The sequence below is a fragment of the Geotrypetes seraphini genome, chromosome 7, assembly GCF_902459505.1.
Source record: "Geotrypetes seraphini chromosome 7, aGeoSer1.1, whole genome shotgun sequence".
NCBI classification, from domain to species: domain Eukaryota; kingdom Metazoa; phylum Chordata; class Amphibia; order Gymnophiona; family Dermophiidae; genus Geotrypetes; species Geotrypetes seraphini.
In genome coordinates this window covers 12,706,280-12,727,820 of record NC_047090.1, presented here as the reverse complement: position 1 = coordinate 12,727,820, position 21,541 = coordinate 12,706,280, and the positions used below count along the sequence as shown (strand labels likewise).

Genomic DNA, 21,541 nt, shown 5'->3' with positions numbered 1-21,541 from the left:
GCGCTCAATTGTCTGGGCGCGCCTTTGTCCCGGCGTGCTTTTGACCTGACACCGGGTAGATGGGTCTGGGCCAGGGGTAAGCAATTCCGGTCCTCGAGAGCCACAGGCAGGTCAGGATTTCAGGATCTCCACAATAAATATGCATGAGATAGATTTGCATCTCAAGGAGGCAGTGCATGCAAATCCATCTCAGACATATTCATGGTGGCTATCCTGAATATGACCTGGCTCCGGCTCTCGAGGGCAGTAGTGATTGAATTTTTAACAATGTGACCATGAGGTTTATCTTGGGAGTGAAATGTGCAGTGCTCAGACCACTGTTTCATTCATTTATTTCATGCATACATAGTCGTCAAAATGTACAACTGTGTTTTCTGTGGCCACATGCAGGTTTTCTAATCCAGTGCTGAACTAAAACAGCATAATTTCTTTATAATGTCACTGGGGTACTAATAGTTAAATATTAGTGGAAGTCAGAAAAATATTAGAGTTCAAATAAAAGAACTGTCTTCTCATTCAAATTGGTAACCAAACTTCAGGATTGCAACCGTCACGTTTGAAAGTCACTCAGAGGTATAGAGTTCTTCAAGAAGAGAGTTGCGCCCTCTAGTGATGAACCAAAGTATATTTTTCAGTCGTTGCAACTTTATTAGTTCTGGTTACGCTCCAAGTTTGATTACAAAAGTAAATAAATAAATAAATGTCTTTACAGTCTTTCAAACGCTTGTATGAAAATACTTTGTTTTTTCTTATCTTTACAAATCTTTTCAAATGAACATCGCTCTGTGAGAAAATTGAGAGCAGCTTGATAACTCAGTTTATAACAGGTTCGGGGTCTCTATGTGGCCCCGTTTTGATTCCTTCTTCAGGAGACCCTATTATATGTAAACTGAAAAACTTTTTCAATGCTGATAGAATGCTTCAAGTTTGCGATGTGGTAACATCGTCAAAAGAACGCTGTCGGTGCTGTGAATTTAAACTCTCTTCTTGAAGAACTCTATACCTCTGAGTGACTTTCAAACGTGACGGTTGCAATCCTGAAGGTTGGTTACCAATTTGAATGAGAAGACAGTTCTTTTATGAGAACTAAAACAGCAGGCAGTTGCCTTTTATTTATTTAGTCAATTTTCTATACTGTTCTCTGAGGGGAGCTCAGAACGGTTTACATTAATTTATTCAAGTCCTCAAGCATTTTTCCCTGTCTATCTAATGTACCTGGGGCAAAGGGGGATTAAGCGACTTGCCCAGGGTCACAAGGAGCAGTGTGGATTTGAACCCAGAACCTCAGGGTGCTGAGGCTGTAGCTTTAACCACTGCACCACTCTAGAAATGAAAATGTAGTGAAAGTGAGCCAAGTCTAGGACAATCACGCCATTGTGACATCACTGATGAGGTTGGCTCTTATTGGTGGAATGAGGCATTATGATGTCATAATACCAGCTCTGCTTATCAGAGGCTGAAAACTTTTCACACTATTCATTCAATTTTCTATACCGTCCTCCCAGGGGAAGCTCAGAATGGTTTACCTGAATTTATTCAGGGACTCAAGCATTTTTCCCTCTCTGTCCCGGCGGGCTCACTATCTATCTAATATACCCGGGGCATTGGGGGACCAAGTGACCTGCCTAGGGTCACAAGGAGCAGCGCGTGTCAGAACACACAATCTCAGGGTGCCAAGGCTGCAACCCCAACCCCTGCACCACACTCTCAGACGTGGAGGGGCATTTTTGATAGGACGTATAAGTCTGACATTGGACGTTTTGAGCAGGACGTCCACTAACCCAGGAGAAAAAAATGTCCATTTTCAAAGCTGCCAAGCGTCTATCTTATTTTTTTAATTCAATTTTCTATACCATTCTCCCAGGGGAGCCCAGAACGGTTTACATGAACTTATTCAGGTATGCAAGTATTTTCTCCTCTGTCTGTCCTGGGGGGCTCACAATCTATCTAATGTACCTGGGACAATGAGGGGATTAAGTGACTTGCCTAGGGTCACAAGGTGCAGCGTGGGTTTGAACCCACAACCTCAGGGTGCTGAGGTGGTAGCTTTAACCACTGCGCCACACTCTCCCCCTTTGGAGGTGGCATTGTAGTGGACTGGCTCTTCAGCATGCCAACCTGCACTGATCTCACTGGAAGGCAGATTCAGGTGTTCCAAGGTCTTCCACGTTGCACATCATTGGTTAGGAACGACCCTGCGGTGCCTTCTGCGCTTGTAAGCCACTGGCAGCAACTTTTCCAAAGGAGGACTTATTTCAGACAATACATAGCACCGGTAAGGAAGAAACAGCCTCTTATCTGCCTCAGAGAGTTATCGCTTTCTATCTTGCTAACTGATTTGGCTTTCAGTCAGTTTGAACATTTAAAGGCAGTCTCTTCCTTGGGGCTGCGTAATTTGAAAGCAGCCAATCAGCTGAGAAAACCAGGAAAAAAAAAACCTTGACAGTGAGCTTTTTATTGGAGTGTGGCAATCCTGTAAAGCCCTTAGCTGGGAAACTATCAGAGGTACAGGTAATCCTCAGTCTCATTCTCACCCTGCTCTCTTCCCTGGAGGCATTGGCTGATCTTATTTCCAGGGCATTTTCTTTTGGTTTCTTTGTTTTTATTAAGCTTGATGGAATAATCTCTTCCCACCTGCTTCCTCCCCTCTCCATTTTATCTCATTCTGTGAAGATAAAAAGTTCAGCGATGCCTTCATCAGATGAACAGCGTAATGGGCTGGACAATCCCGTTTTTACGGTGAGTCAAAAGGGTGGTTTCTTATTTGAAAAGTGCTAATAATGTTAGTCTGAGTAATACATAAATTGACAGATGACCCATTTTTAACAGAGTTTTAATCAGAGGAGCAGAAGGAATCTGTTTCTCTTCTTACCAGTAACTCTGTGTCCTATATTACATCCCTCGCCGCCCCCTCCCATAATGGTGCTTCTCGATGAACTTACAGGGAAATACTTTTAAAACTAATAGAAGGAAATGTTTTTTCACTCGGTGAATAGTTAAGCTCTGCAACGCTTTGCCAGAGGTTGTGGTAAGAGCGGATAGCGTAGCTGGTTTTAAGAAAGGTTTGGACAAGTTCCTGGAGGAAAAGTCCATAGTCTATTATTGAGATAGACATGGGGGAAGCCACTGCTTGCCCTGGATCGGTGGTAATGTTGCTAATCTTTGGGATTCTAGAATCTTGTTATTCTTTGGGATTTTGGAATCTTGCTATTCTTTGGGATTCTGTATGGAATGTTGCTACTCTTTGGGATTCTAGAATCTTGTTACTCTTTGGGATTCCAGAATCTTGCTATTCCTTGGAATTCTGTATGGAATGTTGCTACTCTTTGGGATTCTAGAATCTTGTTACTCTTTGGGATTCCAGAATCTTGCTATTCCTTGGAATTCTGTATGGAATGTTGCTACTCTTTGGGATTCTAGAATCTTGTTACTCTTTGGGATTCCGGAATCTTGCTATTCCTTGGGATTCTGTATGGAATGTTGCTACTCTTTGGGATTCTAGAATCTTGTTACTCTTTGGGATTCCGGAATCTTGCTATTCCTTGGGATTCTGTATGGAATGTTGCTACTCTTTGGGATTCTAGAATCTTGTTACTCTTTGGGATTCCAGAATCTTGCTATTCCTTGGAATTCTGTATGGAATGTTGCTACTCTTTGGGATTCTAGAATCTTGTTACTCTTTGGGATTCCAGAATCTTGCTATTCCTTGGAATTCTGTATGGAATGTTGCTACTCTTTGGGATTCTAGAATCTTGTTACTCTTTGGGATTCCGGAATCTTGCTATTCCTTGGGATTCTGTATGGAATGTTGCTACTCTTTGGGATTCTAGAATCTTGTTACTCTTTGGGATTCCGGAATCTTGCTATTCCTTGGGATTCTGTATGGAATGTTGCTACTCTTTGGGATTCTAGAATCTTGTTACTCTTTGGGATTCCAGAATCTTGCTATTCCTTGGAATTCTGTATGGAATGTTGCTACTCTTTGGGATTCTAGAATCTTGTTACTCTTTGGGATTCCGGAATCTTGCTATTCCTTGGGATTCTGTATGGAATGTTGCTACTCTTTGGGTTTTGGCCAGGTACTAGGGACCTGGATTGGCCACCATGAGAATGATCTACTGGGCTTAATGGACCAGTAAGGCTAGTCTTAGGTTCTTATGTTCCCTCCAGCCTAAAGCAGGAGCTTCCAAGACATGCTCCCCAGGTGGGAAGTACTATTCTTAAAATCATACCGAGAGATCCAATATAAAGTTAATATGCGACTTTACATTTCACCAAAGGGCCAACAACTTACCTATTCTTGAAATACCTAGGCAACGAACCGGAACATTAACCCCCCTCGTAACATCATCACATAACTAAACTTGCAAACTGTTAACCCCAACCCCTAATCACTAACTATGAACACTCAACTCAATTTACGGAATATTTCTACTTCTGTGCAAACAGCTTGGCACTTCCTGGCCTCGCAACACACAAGCTGTTGTTAACATTATTAATATTATCAGATGTAGACTGCTTTACTCTTTAATTCATTGTACGAGATGTACACTGCTATACTCTTTAATTCATTGTACGTAAAGTTTCTCTTTATTGTATTGAAATGTACACTGCTATACTCTTTAATTCATTGTACGTAAAGTTTCTCTTTATTGTATTTACATTTTCTTTTATTGTATTCACAGTACGTAAAGTTTCTCTTTATTGTATTTACATTTTCTTTTATTGTATTCACAGTTTCTTTTATTGTAAACTGCCTGGAAGTCGCAAGATAGCTGGCGGTATATAAAAATAAAGTTATTATTATTATTATGTAAAAATATGACTCTGGGGCATCCAGGGGATGGACCACCCCAGGCACCATCATAGTGGGGGCGCCAACACCTCTCCGCTCCCCCCATGCCACACTCGTGCCCTCCCTTCCCTGTCCTCCTCTTTACAATCTTTGCCAGCGTGAACAACTACTCTAGCCTAATGTTTGCACTGGCCTGGCTACCTCTGAAATGACTTCCAGGTCACGGGGCCAGGAAGTGGCATCAGAAGGATAGCCAGCACGAGTAGCAGGCCGGAGAAGCTGCGTGCGCTGGTGAAGATTTTAAAGAGGTATGGGGCTGGGAAGGCATGAGTGTGGGGTGGAAGGTGCAGGGGGTGGAGAGGAGGCTGCGTTGCTACCACCCTGGGCTCCTCCTACCCCTCACTACGCCACTGGCCCCGAGAGTGATCTTGAAAAACTGGCTGTCCTCAGAGCGATCCGCCCTACTCCAACGGAGATCATATGCGACAATAGCATTAACCACGGAGAGGCGTAAAATCCTAAACTGGGACTCCTCGTTGAGTTGACGGTTTCAAGCACTATGGGAGCTGCTTTGGATGACATTAACAAGCACTGCACAGAGCTGAATTTTGAACTTCTGACTTATCCCCCGTTTTACTGAGGTGCACGAACCGATTACTGCGTCCGTTGACTTTAGAGCGCGCTCATCGGTGAGCGCACCTTAGTAAAACAGGGCCTTAGGGTGTTCACGGTGGAGTTAAGTACGATTTAAACTTTGGGATTGTAAGTCGGAGTGCACGAAGACCTTGTGCTCCATTTCAAAGGACACTTTGGGGCAGATTCTGAAAAGGACGTCTTATAGTTAGGCGTCGTTTAGACGTAGTTTCATAGTTTATTTCAATTTTTGATTAAACGCTTATCCAAAGGTACAAAGTGTTGTACATGGTGATTAAAAAGAGCTGGGAGACACACATTTTAAATAATCAGACATAAACGTACTAAACAAACATACTTATGACATAGAAACATTAGGAAAAAAAGGGGAGAACTAAATTTTCTTAGAAAGAGTACATAAAAGGGAAAGACAATAGAAAAGGGGGACAAGTTAAGTAAATACGTGTGTAAAAAATCAGTTCTAGGCATTTTTAAAAAGTAAGCATTTTAGGCTGCTTTTGAATTTCTGCAAGTTTTGTTCGGCTCTGAGGTATAGAGGGAGAGAGTTCCACGTTAAAAGGGGCAGTGACTGAGAAAATGAGACAAATACGACGAGTAACGATTATCTTTAGGGCTGGGACACTAAGGGAATGCTGTCAGGCTGATCTTAAAGTTCTGGGACGGTCTTAAAGGATCAGTGGTCTGTCTATGAACGCCGGGGTATTGGTTTGCATAGTTTTAAAAGTCAAGAGGGCTGTTTTACAGGTAATCCTATGTAAGACAGGCAACCAGTGAGCTTTTTGTAACAAAGGGGTGACGTGATCAAATTCTTTTAGAACCCGAAATAATTTTAATAGTTGTGTTTTGTATAAGTCAGGGTTGTCCAATGTCGGTCCTCGAGGGCCGCAATCCAGTCGGGTTTTTAGGATTTCCCCAATGAATATGCATGAGATCTATTAGCATATATAGAGATCTCATGCATATTTATTGGGGAAATCCTGAAAACCCGACTGACTTGCGGCCCTCGAGGACCGACATTGGACACCCCTGGTATAAGTTGAAGAAGTTTTATATCTTTTAGACACAGCCCTTTATATAATGCGTTACAATAATCAAGCTTAGAAATTACAAGAGAACGAATTAAAACATTAAGAGAATTTGCGTCAAGAAGGGGGGGACCAAAGATCTAATCATTCTAAGTTTGTAAAAACAGTTTTTTTTTACCAGTGCACTGATTTGAGGACAAAATGGAAGTTTATTATCAATAAGAATACCTAATATTGTTGGCTATATAGGCGGACGCCTCCAGCGCACCTAAATAACGCCTAAGTCGCGTCCACCTGAAACAGGCATGTTGTTTTAACATGCTAAAGAAGAGACTCTATTTTGCACTTTGAATAACTGGACATCGGATCTGATTTGGAGAAGAGGAGACTTAGAGGGGATATAATAGAGACTTACAAGATCATGAAGGGCATGGAGAGAGTGGAAAATAAGAGAACGAGAGGGCATTCGGAAAAGTTGAAAGGGGACAGATTCAAAACGAATGCTAGGAAGTTCTTCTTTACCCAACGTGTGGTGGACACCTGGAATGCGCTTCCAGAGAGCGTAATAGGGCAGAGTACGGTACTGGGGTTTAAGAAAGGATTGGACAATTTCCTGCTGGAAAAGGGGATAGAGGAGTATAGATAGAGGATCACTGCACAGGTCCTGGATCTGTTGGGCCGCCGCGTGAGCGGACTGCTGGGCACGATGGACCTCAGGTCTGACCCAACGGAGGTATTACTTATGTTCTTATGGGAGAAGAGGAGATAGTGAATGCTGTGGATGGACCATTTGGCCTTTATCTGCCATCATGTTTCTAGGTTTCTATAACCATAAAGCTCTATGCCATCACAATGCAGGTGCAAAGAGCCTTAGCCTATAGGAAGAGGAGATGCAAATGTTAAGAGCCTTAGCCAATAGGGAGAGGAGGAGATAGTGGATGCTGTGGATGGACCATTTGGCCTTTATCTGCCATCATGTTTCTAGGTTTCTATAACCATAAAGCTCTGTGACATCACAATGCAGGTGCAAAGAGCCTTAGCCTATAGGAAGAGGAGATGCAAATGTTAAGAGCCTTAGCCAATAGGGAGAGGAGGAGATAGTGGATGCTGTGGATGGACCATTTGGCCTTTATCTGCCATCATGTTTCTAGGTTTCTATAACCATAAAGCTCTATGCCATCACAATGCAGGTGCAAAGAGCCTTAGCCTATAGGAAGAGGAGATGCAAATGTTAAGAGCCTTAGCCAATAGGGAGAGGAGGAGATAGTGGATGCTGTGGATGGACCATTTGGCCTTTATCTGCCATCATGTTTCTAGGTTTCTATAACCATAAAGCTCTGTGACATCACAATGCAGGTGCAAAGAGCCTTAGCCTATAGGAAGAGGAGATGCAAATGTTAAGAGCCTTAGCCAATAGGGAGAGGAGGAGATAGTGGATGCTGTGGATGGACCATTTGGCCTTTATCTGCCATCATGTTTCTAGGTTTCTATAACCATAAAGCTCTATGCCATCACAATGCAGGTGCAAAGAGCCTTAGCCTATAGGAAGAGGAGATGCAAATGTTAAGAGCCTTAGCCAATAGGGAGAGGAGGAGATAGTGGATGCTGTGGATGGACCATTTGGCCTTTATCTGCCATCATGTTTCTAGGTATCTATAACCATAAAGCTCTGTGACATCACAATGCAGGTGCAAAGAGCCTTAGCCTATAGGAAGAGGAGATGCAAATGTTAAGAGCCTTAGCCAATGCGCTTCCAGAGAGCGTAATAGGGCGGAGAACGGTACTGGGGTTTAAGAAAGGATTGGACAATTTCCTGCTGGAAAAAGGGATAGAGGGGTATAGATAGAGGATCACTGCACAGGTCCTGGATCTGTTGGGCCGCCGCGTGAGCGGACTGCTGGGCACGATGGACCCCAGGTCTGACCCAGTGGAGGCATTGCTTATGTTCTTATGAATGTATGTCAGTTGTGGATTTTTTTTCTGACAATGACTTATTTTTGAGGCAGTCCTTAATTGTGATGAGCTCCTAAAAACTGAGGCTTTTTCCCCTCCTATTATATATCTATAGTTCTTTATTATTTGTGGTATGCCACGGGCCCGGTTGTGCAAGGATCCTACATTGTTTTTCTATAATGCAACGCAATGCGAAGTCACCAATATGTGGAGGAAGTCACCTACCGGATATGAATTCATAGCCAGTTGCAAGCAAATGCACATAACTTTAGGCATTGTTTGAATATCAAACCCCAAATATCTAGTGACAGAAAAGGAAGGAGAATGAAGAGCAAGTGGAGTGATATGAAAGATCAGTTCATAGGCTAAAGAATCTAGAGAGGTAAATGCTGAGCTGGAGAAAGGAGTGACGGCTTGGTTTGTGTCATCTACAGTGTGAATCAAAGGCTCGGGTCGGGCTTATTGCATTCATGAAGCAACAGGTGGTTTTTAATCAAAGGGCAAGAAGAGTGTAGTGGGTCTCGATTGCTTAATCGGGGAGATAGATAGATATATGCTGGCATACCTTCTTGCCTGACAATCACTGCACCTGCACTTTGAGCTAAGGCTCAAAATCCAGAACTCCCTTCTGGTCAGATGAGCACATGGGATGTCAATTATTACTCTAATAAGAACTTATTTATGTAAATATTTACAGGCCACAAATATCTAGGTCAGAGGTAGGCAATTCCGGTCCTCGAGAGCCAAAGCCAGGCCAGGTTTTCAGGATCTCCACAATAAATATGCATGAGATGGATTTGCATCTCAAGGAGGCAGTGCATGCAAATCCATCTCGTACATATTCATTGTGGATATCCTGAAAACCTGACCAGCATGTGACTCGGAACTCCCTATTTAAGTTGAGGTAGGAGGTCAACAGCTTGATGTCAATCAGTAGGCTGTTCTGATGGAGCAAGTCGGATGGGGCCTTCTTTGAAGGCTGTTTCTAGGTAATTTATGGTAATTTGTATTATGTATTAATATACTTTATAAAACAGCAATAGTGTTAATGTTTTTGTAGTGAGATATTATATTATATTATATGTTTTTTGATAGATAATCTCTTCCTGAGGAAGCACAAGGCGAAACTCGAGTAGAAGGGAAGATGTTTGTAATTTTTGGCTTCCAGAAGTTATTATTTATTAGCACAAACACTTTATGACACCAGCTGCTTATTAAATGACCATCGGAGAAGCATAACCACCACAAAGATAAGTTTATTTTATAGTAAATGGATGTTGGGTGGTACAGACATTAATAGGTCTGATGGCAACTGGTATTGTGTGTCTTTACACTAGAACACTAAGGTTGTGGGACTGAGCACTAATTCATTCTTTGGTCATTTCAAAAATTGATTACTGCAATGCCCTATTTAAGGGATTGGCTCTAAAGGAAATTAGGCGTTTACAGATCGTTCAGAATGCTTCTATTAAACTTATCATGAAAGCTAAGAAATTTAATCATGTGACCCCGCTACTTAAAAAGGCCCATTGGCTTCCAGTCGCTCATCGTATAATGTACAAATTAAGTCTGCTTACCTTTAAATCTCTGGCATTCAAAACCCCAACTTTTATTTATAAAGTTTTGATTCCTTATACTACATCCAGATTACTGCGGTTGAATGACCAACACTTATTGGTCATTCCCTCTCTTAAAATTATCAATACATGGCGGCAATCCATTTTTTCCGTTACAGCTCCACATACATGGAATTCCCTTCCAATTTACTTAAGAGAGGAAAAACACTTGGAAAACTTAAAGAGTTTTCTTTTTAAAGATGCATTCAATGAATAAATGGATTGCTTATACTCTTTTTTGTATTTTTTATCTTCCCAAAATTTTTTGTTTTTTCTTTCCCTTTCCTATTGTTTTTAACCTTAATTGGTTTTCTTTATAATCAGATTGTATTTCTTTCCTAGCCTCTCCTCATGTTTTAATATGTTTGTATAAGTTGGTTTTTTATCATGTTTAGTAGACTTAGTCTTTTTTGTTAGTTATGTCTGTTTCCCCTAACTCTGTAATTTTACTTATTTGTACATCGCCCAGAATTTTGAATAGGCGATTAATCAAATTTAATAATAAACTTGAAACTTGAAATTATTAATTAATTCTTTTAACTTTTAAATTGTGATATGAATATTGTCATATAGAAACATAGAAACATGAGGGCAGATAAAGGCCAAATGGCCCATCCACAGCATCCACTATCTTCTCTTCTCCCTATTGGCTAAGGCTCTTAACATTTGCATCCCCTCTCGCTATTGGCTAAGGCTCTTAACACCTGCATTGTGATGTCATAGAAACATGATGGCAGATAAAGGCCAAATGGTCTATCCAGTCTGCCCATCCGCAGTAACCATTATCTCTTCCTCTCTCTAAGAGATCCCACGTGACTATCCCAGGCCCTCTTGAAATCAGACACAGTCTCTGTCTCCACCACCTTTACTAGGAGACTGTTCCACGTTTCTACCACCCTTTCTGTCAAAAAGTATTTCCTTAGATTACTCCTGGCTAAGCCTATCACCTCTTAATTTCATCTTATGCCCTCTCATTCTAGAGCTTCCTTCATCCAACACCTCGATGCCACATTACCCTGAGCTCTTCATACCCACTGTCCCAGAGAGAAAGCAGTTGTCTTCAGAAGAAAGCAGCAAGTCAGAGAATAAGGGAGATGATGTAGACCCAGTTTATCAATGATGCAGCTGGTGAGAGAAACCCAATACTATTCAAAACAAAAAGACCTTAATGACTTGATCAAAGATCTTGGTCTCACCGAGTCCAATGCCGAGCTTTTGACATCTGGGCTCAAGCAGTGGAACTTGATGAAAGTACGAGGTCTGTTCAAAAAGTTCCAGGGCTGATTTTATAAAAATTGACTAAACAATCTTACGACTTATTCCACAGGATGCCCTTCAAAGTACTCCCCCTTCCTTACATATACACTTTTCCCAATGTTGCTTCCACTTCTGGAAACAGTCCTTAAACGCATCTTCAGGAATTGCCCAACGTTGCCTCGTCAACTTTTCCAATGGTGGCAAATCGCTTTCCGTTCAGCGTGTATTTAAGTTTAGGAAACAAGAATAAGTCATCAGGGCCCATGAAAGGAGAGTAAGGTGGCTGGAGAAGAACTGACATCGCGTTTTTTTGTGGTTGCTCTTCTGATCATCGGCCATCAACCGTGGAACAAATTTTCCCGCAATGTGTGAGACATCCCCAACTTCTCTGTTAAAATGTTGTAGCAGGAACCAGTGGAGATGATGCATTCCTCTGCCATCTGTGTATGTGTCTGTGTCAACGTATCTTCAAGTGTTGACTTTGTGTGTGTTTTTCAAGTTTAAGTTTATTAAAAAAATTTTTAGACCGCTTATTCGAGTTTCTAAGCAGTTGACAGTGTAAAATTGCATAAAAACGAGTTATAAAATAACAATAAAACACGAAATGGGGGATACAGACTAACATCCTAACATACAGACCGCTTTGATCAAAAACATATGAAATGAAACAATAGGACAGTGGGAGAGAACTACAATTGATATAGGAAAGGAGAAACATTAAAGCATAAAACAATAGGAAAGGAAAGGAAAAAGGAGGGGAGTTTGAAAGAAACAGACCCCCGACTGTTGTGTTTCAGGGTATTAATGTTTTTATGCTGTAGCTAATGGAACTACTTCTCTCACATAAATGCACTGGGCTGTGTTTTGAGGGAGCTTTATTTCTCTGGAACCCCCCAGTCTGATCTGGTTCATGTTATGTTAACATTTCAGTTATGCTGTGCCCGAGGGACAGTACTGAAAAGCCTAAATCTAGGGGACAAGTGAGAGGATAATTGGACCCTGCTTGGCAACCCTGCTGGTGAATATTTAGATTGCTAGGAAGGACAGTGAGGGAAATAAAAATCGGAAGCATTTTCACAGAACAACATTTTACTTGCAGAAATGGAATCTGGGATTATTGCCCAATCTGTGTAGTTAAAAGGACTTTTACCTGGGAGAAGGGCAGGGTAATGAACTGCACATGTGATTTTGTATCAGGAAATCTCTGTGGAATTGTTTCCCAAAGAAAAACATACACCCAGAGAAAATGGGAACGACCATTGGCAGGAGTTAAACCAAAGCAAAAGCCTGAGGGCAATGTTGTTTTGATTACCGGCCCAGACCCTAAAGGCCATAGCACCAGTGCAGCGTCCGCTTTTGATTTTGTCCCCTCCTTCTTAAAATTCACAAGGAGCCACTAATGCTATCTCTTGGGAGAAGCCCCTCTGTTTGTCTTCAGTCAGGCTTCTGGAAGAGTTCTTTAATGTCACATGTTTGCGTTGCTGCTTCCTTGTTGGCTTTGAGACCTTGCCCTTCTTGTTAAACCATCTCAACTCTGCCAACTCTCCCAACTTAACTTTTGGTGATTAAATTTTCCCTACCAATCTAAGTCAAGTTGAGGAGTGGCAGCAAGAACATAAATGACTCTTGAACAAAGAAAAATATGTTATTGTTTGCTCCGTGGCTTCTATGACGTCTTCCATCCATTACTCTTTTTGGCGATTACACTAGGGGTAGACAATTCCGGTCCTTGAGAGCCGGAGTCAGGTTTTCAGGATATCCACAATAAATATGCATGAGATAGATTTGCATCTCAAGGAGGCAGTGCATGCAAATCCATCTCATACATATTCATTGTGGATATCCTGAAAACCTGACCTGGCTCCAGTTCTCGAGGACCGGAATTGCCTACCCCTGCCCTAGTTGATAGTTTCTGTTATTTAAGGTGTCATATTGGACTCCTCTTTTCCTTTTCTCCTGCAAATTTCCAATTTCACCGAAATCTGCTTTATTATCTTTCGTCAACTTTGCGCAATCCGGCACCTATTCAACGATAACTCTTTCCGCGCTCTTATCATTTCAATATTTGTATCCCGTCTAGAGCAGGGGTAGGCAATTTCGGTCCTCGAGAGCCGGAGCCAGGTCAGGTTTTCAGGATATCCACAATGAATATGTACGAGATGGATTTGCATGCACTGCCTCCTTGAGATGCAAATCTATCTCATGCATATTTATTGTGGATAACCTGAAAACCTGTCCTGACTCCAGCTCTCACGGACCGGAATTGCCTACCCCTGGTCTAGACTACTGTGACATCATTTATGCAAGTCTGCCTCACATCACCTATAAAAAGCTTCAGGCCCTTCAAAACACAGTCATTAGACTACTGTTTCAAGCACACCATACTGACCGCGTAACTAGGGTTACCATCTGTCCAGGAAAATCCGGACATGTCCTCTTTTTAGAGGACTGTCCAGCTACCCAGATGCTTTTTTTAAAAAATGGGGGAGTCTCTACAGGTGTAGCTGGCTCACCTGACTCCCCCACCTACCTCCTCCCTGACCACTGCATTGAATCTTCAGGCAGCCGCGGATGCCGTCCCGACGCACGAACAGGTTTAAGGGGGGCAGGGCGGGATGGGATGCAGATAGAAACATAGAAACATAGAAAGATGACGGCAGAAAAGGGCTATAGCCCATCAAGTCTGCCCACTCTACTGTCCCACCCCATTAAGTCAGAGTGTTGCTCGACCCACGTAGAGATCCCACGTGGATGTCCCATTTATTCTTAAAGTCGAGCACGCTAGAAGTGGGTGGGCCTTGGGACAATATCTGATAACCCTAGGAATAGATAAGCCGATTAATATAACATAACATAGCATATCTGCTGCATTTGTGGTTAAGTGTGAGGTAATGACACTTGTGTTAACTGCAAGGACATCCACTTCCTGAAAAGACATTTTTCATAAAAGCTGTTTAAGAAGACAATAAGCATTCAGTAACAGTTAACAGGGCACAGTATTAAACAGCTAATGTTAGTAATAAATAGACCTCTAGGGGTTAAGACTTGGTTGAGTTTGATGTAGTAAGTCTGCATGTACTCTGTAAGTGCAATAGCCCAGTGGCACCCCTCCCCCGCCCTCTTTTCTACCCCCCCCCTCGCTCCTTCCCGCCCCTTTCCTTACCCCTCTTTAATTTTCCAGATGTGAGCAGACATCCGGATTTCCCCAGACACGTCCTCCTTTTTGAGGACATGTCTGGGGGGGCCGGACGGCTTTTCAAATCCCGGCACTCTGGGTTTTGAAAAGCTTCGAAATCGCATCGGACAGGAGTAAAATCTGGTAACCCTAAGCATCACGAACTTGCTGCCCATATCGTGCTGGCTCTCCCTCTGACCCGGAAGTGACATCAGAGAGAGCTGACACCAACGCGGGCAGCAAGTTCATGATATTGTTCACACTAGGAAAGTTAAAGAGGTATGTGAACAGGGAAGGGGCACACGCACACGCGTGGCAGGGTGTGTGTGTGTCAGAGAAAAGGATGGGGGTTGCTGGCACCTCCACCAAGATGGCGCCCGAAGAGGACCGCCCCCCTCTTACTTCACCACTGCAATAGCCAGCTCCTGGTAGCCTAGTGGCTCATTCTGCTGGCTGCAATCTTTAACTTGTGGCCTTGTATAGTAGGGTACAGTTTTCTTTTACTGCTCATCCTTTTGTGAATTGCTGTGCTCTTCATTGTCAAACCATTCCTCTTATTGCTTCCACAGATAGACGATGAGAGTCACTACCATACTGTCACCGAATTCACCATCAACAGCATCACGGGACAAAAAGCAAAGGAGGCACCAGCCAAAGGCAGAAAGCGGAACAAGCTGGCATATACTGTTACTGATGTTCCTCCCTGGTATCTATGCGTCCTTCTAGGGGCTCAGGTGAAATGGGGAAAGGCAAGGAGAGGGGGAGGGTGGCATACTCCTGGGATGGCATTGCGTGTTATTTGCACTTCAGGACTTCCGTTTCTCTAAAAAAGGTCATCTCCAAACTTGCTCCCAAGTCATAAGCAAACGCCATCAAGTGCGAACCGCTTACTCAACCGCTAGGAGAGAATCAGTCAGTCCCAATGACCCTGTTTTGGTGGTACTCTTTGGGCCTGACCGATTCTCTCCTAGCAGTTGAGTAAGCGGATCGCACTTGATGACGTTTGCTTACAACTTGGAAGTTGCTGTGATTGGCTTGCAAATCTTTGCTGAATAAAGAAAGAGCTTCAAGCATGTACAGCGAGGTTGGGATATCCAGAGAAGTGTGAAGAAAAATATTTTCAGAGTGCTATAAAGAATCCAAAATACAATACCTTCACATTTGACCCCTGATGTAGGCTCGGTGGAGCCAAAACACGGACCGTGCCGGGTCGAATTAGTTTTTATCAATAAAGATTTACCATAAGGAATAGCTTCAACTCAGAGTGTTTCTCATTCACCCCCCCCCCCCAGCTGTATTTTTCCCCTTTTACTCTCCTTTTTGGAGATCTGGTTCCTCCTTCTTCGTACCATAGGCGGGACCACAGGCCCTGTCACAGAGCTGAAATGTGCCTGCTTTGCAGAGCTTAGCTATGGGAGGTCACCTTTGCCAAGAATCAACTCTCAGCTGATGGAATGCTGAACTCTCTCATTCTCAGTTTGCCATTGATTAAGCAAGATTTTCTTTTTTATCTCATTAGTCAGCAGTGCTTAAGAGGTTTTAATGACTGCTTAGTATCTAAGTACAGCGTGGATAACATTATCACTATGGTTGATGATTGATTGAGTTTAATATACTGCCTTTTCTCGTAAGGCAACAAGTTCCACTTACAATACTACCCACTTCTTAGCAAATTAGAAAATGTTCACACTTTTCCTTATGTACTTCCTAATATCATAACAGTTCTTGTGTAATCCGCCTTGAACCGCAAGGTAATGGCAGAATAGAAATCATTAATGTAATGTAATGATTCACAAAATATAAATAAAGAGAAGGGAACCCCCTTCCAAATATCTACGCCAGTGGTTCCCAGACTTAGAAACATGATGGCAGATAAAGGCCAAATGGCCCATCCGCAGCATCCACTTTCTCCTTCTCTTCCTCTGATTGGCCCGGATGCCTAAGGCCTCTCCTATGGGGTGTCCGGGCCAATCAGAGCCCTTGAATCTGGGGAGGGGCCTTTTACAACCTGGGCCAATCAGAGCCTCAGGCCCCTCCCCGGTGCATCCCAAGATGCACTGAGGAAGGGAAGGCCCATTTTAAATGGCACAGGCAGCTGGGAGGAGGAAGTCTGTGTCCCTCTGGGTCATCTATTTTGAGGTGGGGGGGAGAGGGGTGTCTCTTGCCAGTGGGGGAGAGTGGGTATCTCTCCAGCTGTGGGGGGGGGGGAGGAGAGTGAGAGAGTGTAGACTCCTGCTGCAAGGGGGAGTCGCGGCCGTGAATTTAGGACAGCAGGAGAGTGTGGACATCTTTCCCACTGCTGGGGGGGCAGTTGGATGACAGTGGGAGAGATTGAACATCTCTTCCCCTGTTGCTCTGGGTTGTTTGTTGTTTTTTGGGGGGGAGGTCATGACGTGTTTTTTCTGCGCATGTACCCATTGCTATCACCAGCAATGGGCACATGCAAATTTAGCAAATCTTTGCTCTTGTCCGCTGACCTCATTTGCATGCACAATTTTTTGAGAATGTCTCGCTTTTCTAGATTCGCTATCAAAATGTCTGCGTTAGCAGACCGTCATTTTTTAACGTGGGTTTTTGAGAATCCTGGCCTAAGGTAGGCAAAACTTTCTTTGTGCTGTAGCTAGTTGGTCAAGGCCTTTGGGCTGCAAGTGGCTTTCCTCTCACGTGAAAGGTTATTGGTGGGGAGGCTAGGATCCAAAGACAAGAATTTGAACTGATTATAGGGTTTTTATACCCCCTGACAAGCTCCCTCCAAACTCATCTCCCTTGATTGTACAACTGGATGCAGGGAAAACTCTTCTCTAGTAACCAGTGATGTCATAGTACAGTAAAAGTATTTTATTCTAGAAGAACCTCTAGGTGTCACTGCAACCACCCTTCAAGCAGGTCTCTAAGGTCTCTGTACAGACAATAAGACATCTGGTCAAAATCTAATCAGGTATTTGTCTGTCTCCTGAAGTTACCTCAACCTCTCTGGTCCTACGTCATCCCACCTCTCTCCCCCTCCTTCTCTGCCTCCCCAGTCCAACATCTTCCTTTTTCATTTTCCTCCTCTCACCTTGCCCAGCATTGCTCCTACTGTCTTCTTTCCCTTCCAATTGTCGAGCATTATACCTCTCTCCCCTTCCCCCTAGTCCTGCATCACCTCTTCCCTCTTCTCCCACTCACCCACACAGAATCATCCACTCTCCCTTTCCTCAATCTCCCTGGTCCAGCATTGCCTCCCTCTCGCCCTCCTCCCTCCCCTAGTCCAGGATTTCCCCTCAAACCCATCTCCTTCCCTTTTGCTGCCATGGCTACCCTTCTAGACCAGGGATGGGCAACTCCTGTCCTCGAGGGCCATAATCCAATCAGGTTTTCAGGATTTCCCCAATGAATAAGCATGAGATCTATTTGCATGCACTGCTTTCAATGCATATTCATTGAGGAAATCCTGAAAACCCGACTAGATTCCGGCACTCGAGGACCGGAGTTGCCCACCCCTGGAAAGCACTGGGGGGGAGGGCCTTCAAGCCCAAGTGTTTGTGATGGCTCTGCTGATGCTGCCCCCTCTGATGCAAACAGGGAGGATTACTATATTAATTTTCACTTTGTTTCTACATTCTGTTAAATGTACCGTACTTATGTCATCAACTTCTGATCAATGTTTGACATCATCTACAATCAATTTTGTTCAATGGAAAGTTAAATTTCTCACCCTTCGTAATCTTATGTATGATATAAATTAATAGGAATGATGGCAGCTCTGTCTTCTCCTTTTCCGGTCCTCAGCATTACTTGACAGCTTTGGGTGGGATTGTGGCCATCCCTCTGATCTTATCCAAGGAGCTCTGCCTGCAGCATGATCCCCTGACCCAGAGCCACCTCATCAGTACCATTTTCTTCGTTTCGGGGATTTGCACCCTTCTTCAAGTCACCTTTGGAGTCAGGTAGGTGAAAGCAAAACTAAAGTAAAATTGCCGCCCCTCATCCGTCCAGGCAGGTTAAAAAAACTGTGAATTTAATGTGCCCAAGAGACAGGATGCTACTGGAATGGAGGAGAGACCTAGCGGTTGGTGTACTTCTTCCTATACCGAATCCCTTACAAATATAATATAATCACTTTTTAGTGATGTCCTCTGGACTTCCTTCTTTCTTGTACAGTTTTTTTTGGTTCATTATATTTCACGGAGATCTCTTTGTTCATCAAACCAACATCTTTAGAGCGTTCCTTCTTTTAGGCAGTTATTCCTTGATGTTCACAGATTCTTCATTCTCAGTTATGGTCCCTACTCTTTGGAACTCTCTTCCCATTTATCTCCGAAGAAAAATCGTTCCCTACATTCAAGGCTCAATTAAAGGCGTTCTACTTCTCTCAAGCAGTTTGCTTGTAGGATATAAGTGGTAATTAATAAATAAATAAAAATATATATATACACTCTAACTTCTTTTTTACTTTTTGTTTTTTTTTAGTAGGTTATATTATGGCTTCCCCCTCCCCCACCCTTTTTCCTAACTTCCCCTGAAAATTTTATTGTAATCTAACCTTATTATTTTTTCCTTTAAATGTAATGGAGTTTGATTTTGTATTGTATGATGCCCTCCTAGTGACGCAGGCAGCGAAACTTGACCCCACTATCTCTAACCTGCTGACAGCAACAAGAGACTTTAAATCATTTCGAAAAGATCTCAAAACTCTGCTATTCAAAAAATCTTTAGAGTCCTCTTAACTCTCTTTATCTTTAGAGCTCTCCCTCCCTTCCCCGCAACCTCTCCGATGTCTCCCTCCCCTCTTGCTATCTTTCCCAATTATCCCTCAAAGCCTCTAATATGCATCCAACCCATTTTGTAATCTCCTGGAAATGTTCAGCCATCTTCTAATGTAATCCGCTTTGAACTGCAAGGTACAGGCGGAATAGAAGTCACTAATGTAATGTAATGTAATATTGTTTTACCTCCCCACTTAGATTTTAACTTTGGTTTTATATTTGCGGTATATAAATTGAACTTGAATTTGGCCAGCGTTCCAGTGCAACTGATGGTCCTTGTGACCTTAAGCTAAGTCGCTTCAGTAGAGATAGCAAGATTCCCCAATAACTTCAAAGGAGATAAAAGGCTGTCCATAAACATAGCTTGGCAATTGCTTATCCAAAAGAAATTGGGGTTGAGGACAAACGCCTCCTTCCACCCTCTCAAAGATTTAGAATATGACCTCAACAAATCCCCCCTCCCTGAATTAGAACTGTCCCAATTAATTTTCCAGCCTCTTTCCCGCCAGAATTGAAAGTTGTGACCAACGGACTTTCCCGCCAATACTCAAATTTTGTTGGTTTTTTTTCCTGCCAAAATTCAAAGTTGTGACTAATGGATTTTCCTGCCAGGATTCAAATTCCTTCAGTGACGTTCATTGTCTTTCTAATTTCCATGTTTCAATATTTCACTTTCTCTCTCATTGGTGAAAGGATTTCCATTACTTCAAACTCCTCTCAGGGCTCCATTGGGTCCACCGTGAATTCAGAATCTTCCTGGTTTCCATCATCCTTTCTATTTTCAGGTTACCAATTCTTCAAGGTGGAACATTTGCGTTCTTGACCCCCACTCTGTCGATGCTGTCCCTTCCTGTATGGAAGTGCCCTGAGTGGACGCAGAATGCCAGCCTAGTGAATGCCACTTCGCCAGAGTTCATTGATGTCTGGCAGTCAAGGATGAGAGAGGTAATCTTCTCAAAGGACTGTGTTTTCATTCATAAATGTAAGGCAAGGCCAGTTCGATGACCTAGTAAGTAGCAGGCGGTGTTCTTTGGTTCTACCTCATTTTCTGTCTGAATATTTATTAAGTAGTACATTTAAAATAAATTGGAAAATATTTCTTCACTCAATGTATAATTAAACTGGAATTCATTGTCAGAGTATGTGGTACAAGCAGTTAACTTAGCAGGGTTTAAAAAAAAATCTGGACACGTTCCTAAAAGAAAAGTTCATAAGCCACATTCTCCAGCAGTGAAGGAAAGAGTTTAATAACACATTGAATGAAGGGCTTTTTCACACAGGAAATACTGGGGCAATTATATAAAGAAAGTGCTAACATCTGTGTGCCAATCATGTTTGTAAACAACAGCACATATATGCATGTAAATGCCAAAAATCCACCTAAGTGCTACCCTGTAAATACTCGAGTATCTTCTGTAGGGTATATTTGACAGGTGGGTAGAGTCTGGTCAGGTGGGCTTGCCCCTGGGTGGAGTCTGGGCGAGGTGCCAATTTCAGCATGTAACTTACAGAATACTATAACTTATGTGTGTATGTTCAGCAGCTGGGCTGTGTAAGTGCTAGGCTCACCCCGACCCACCCATGCGCCTCCCAGGTCACATCCCCTTGCAATGGTACACTCTGAAATTTGCACACAGAATTTATAGAATCCCAGCTAAAGACAGTTACACACAACTGTAGATTAGTGACGAGAATGTGGTGAAATCAGTTAGCTTAGCGGGGTTTAAAAAAGGTTTGGATAATTTCCTATATGAGAAGTCCATAGGCCATTATTGAGATGGACTTTAGGAAATCCACTGCTTATTCTTAGGATAAGCAGCATAAGATCTGTTTTACTACTTGGGATCTAACATGGTACTTGGGATCTGGGTTGGCCACTATTGGAAACAGGACACTGAGCTTGATGGACCTTTGGTCTGTCCCAGTAAGGCAAACTCTTATGTTCTTAAGTTCTAGCTAATACTTGGCCATTAATGCCAATTACCAGCTAATTATTAAGTTACGCACACCTGACAGTTGCATGCACAACTCTGCGTGCAAAGAAGAGACTACAGTACTTGTATGCTTCTGTTCTGAAAATTTGGCAAATTCCGCAGAGTGAGAAGTGTATACATACTCTTCGCCCACAGCGGCAGATTTAAAATTAAGACAGCTTCTCTGTTTCATTGCTTTTAGGAATGGGGGTGGGGAGAGTGACAAAATCATCCTAATCTAATCTAATCCTTAGGTTTGTATACTGCATCATCTCCACGGTCGTAGAGCTCGACGCGGTTTACAGTAGGAGAAATAGGAAGGAACTACAACAGAGGGTTAGAGGT

The 21,541-nt window shown here is 42.8% G+C and overlaps 1 protein-coding gene across 2 annotated transcripts in view; it reads left to right on the top strand.

Annotated features, from left to right (window-relative positions):
• Positions 1 to 2,421: 2,421 nt before the first annotated feature.
• LOC117363360 (solute carrier family 23 member 1-like) overlaps positions 2,422 to 21,541 on the top strand; it is a 50,074-nt gene continuing 30,954 nt past the window's right edge. The window contains exons 1-5 of one of the 2 annotated variants that reach the window (XM_033950942.1): positions 2,422 to 2,505; positions 2,674 to 2,739; positions 15,045 to 15,209; positions 18,247 to 18,404; positions 20,009 to 20,168. In XM_033950942.1, coding sequence (XP_033806833.1) covers positions 2,689 to 2,739; positions 15,045 to 15,209; positions 18,247 to 18,404; positions 20,009 to 20,168 — 534 coding nt within the window. In that variant the 5' untranslated portion in view covers positions 2,422 to 2,505; positions 2,674 to 2,688. Of the gene's footprint in view, positions 2,512 to 2,673; positions 2,740 to 15,044; positions 15,210 to 18,246; positions 18,405 to 20,008; positions 20,169 to 21,541 lie in introns of both variants that reach the window. The other variant, XM_033950941.1, reaches the window with a different exon arrangement.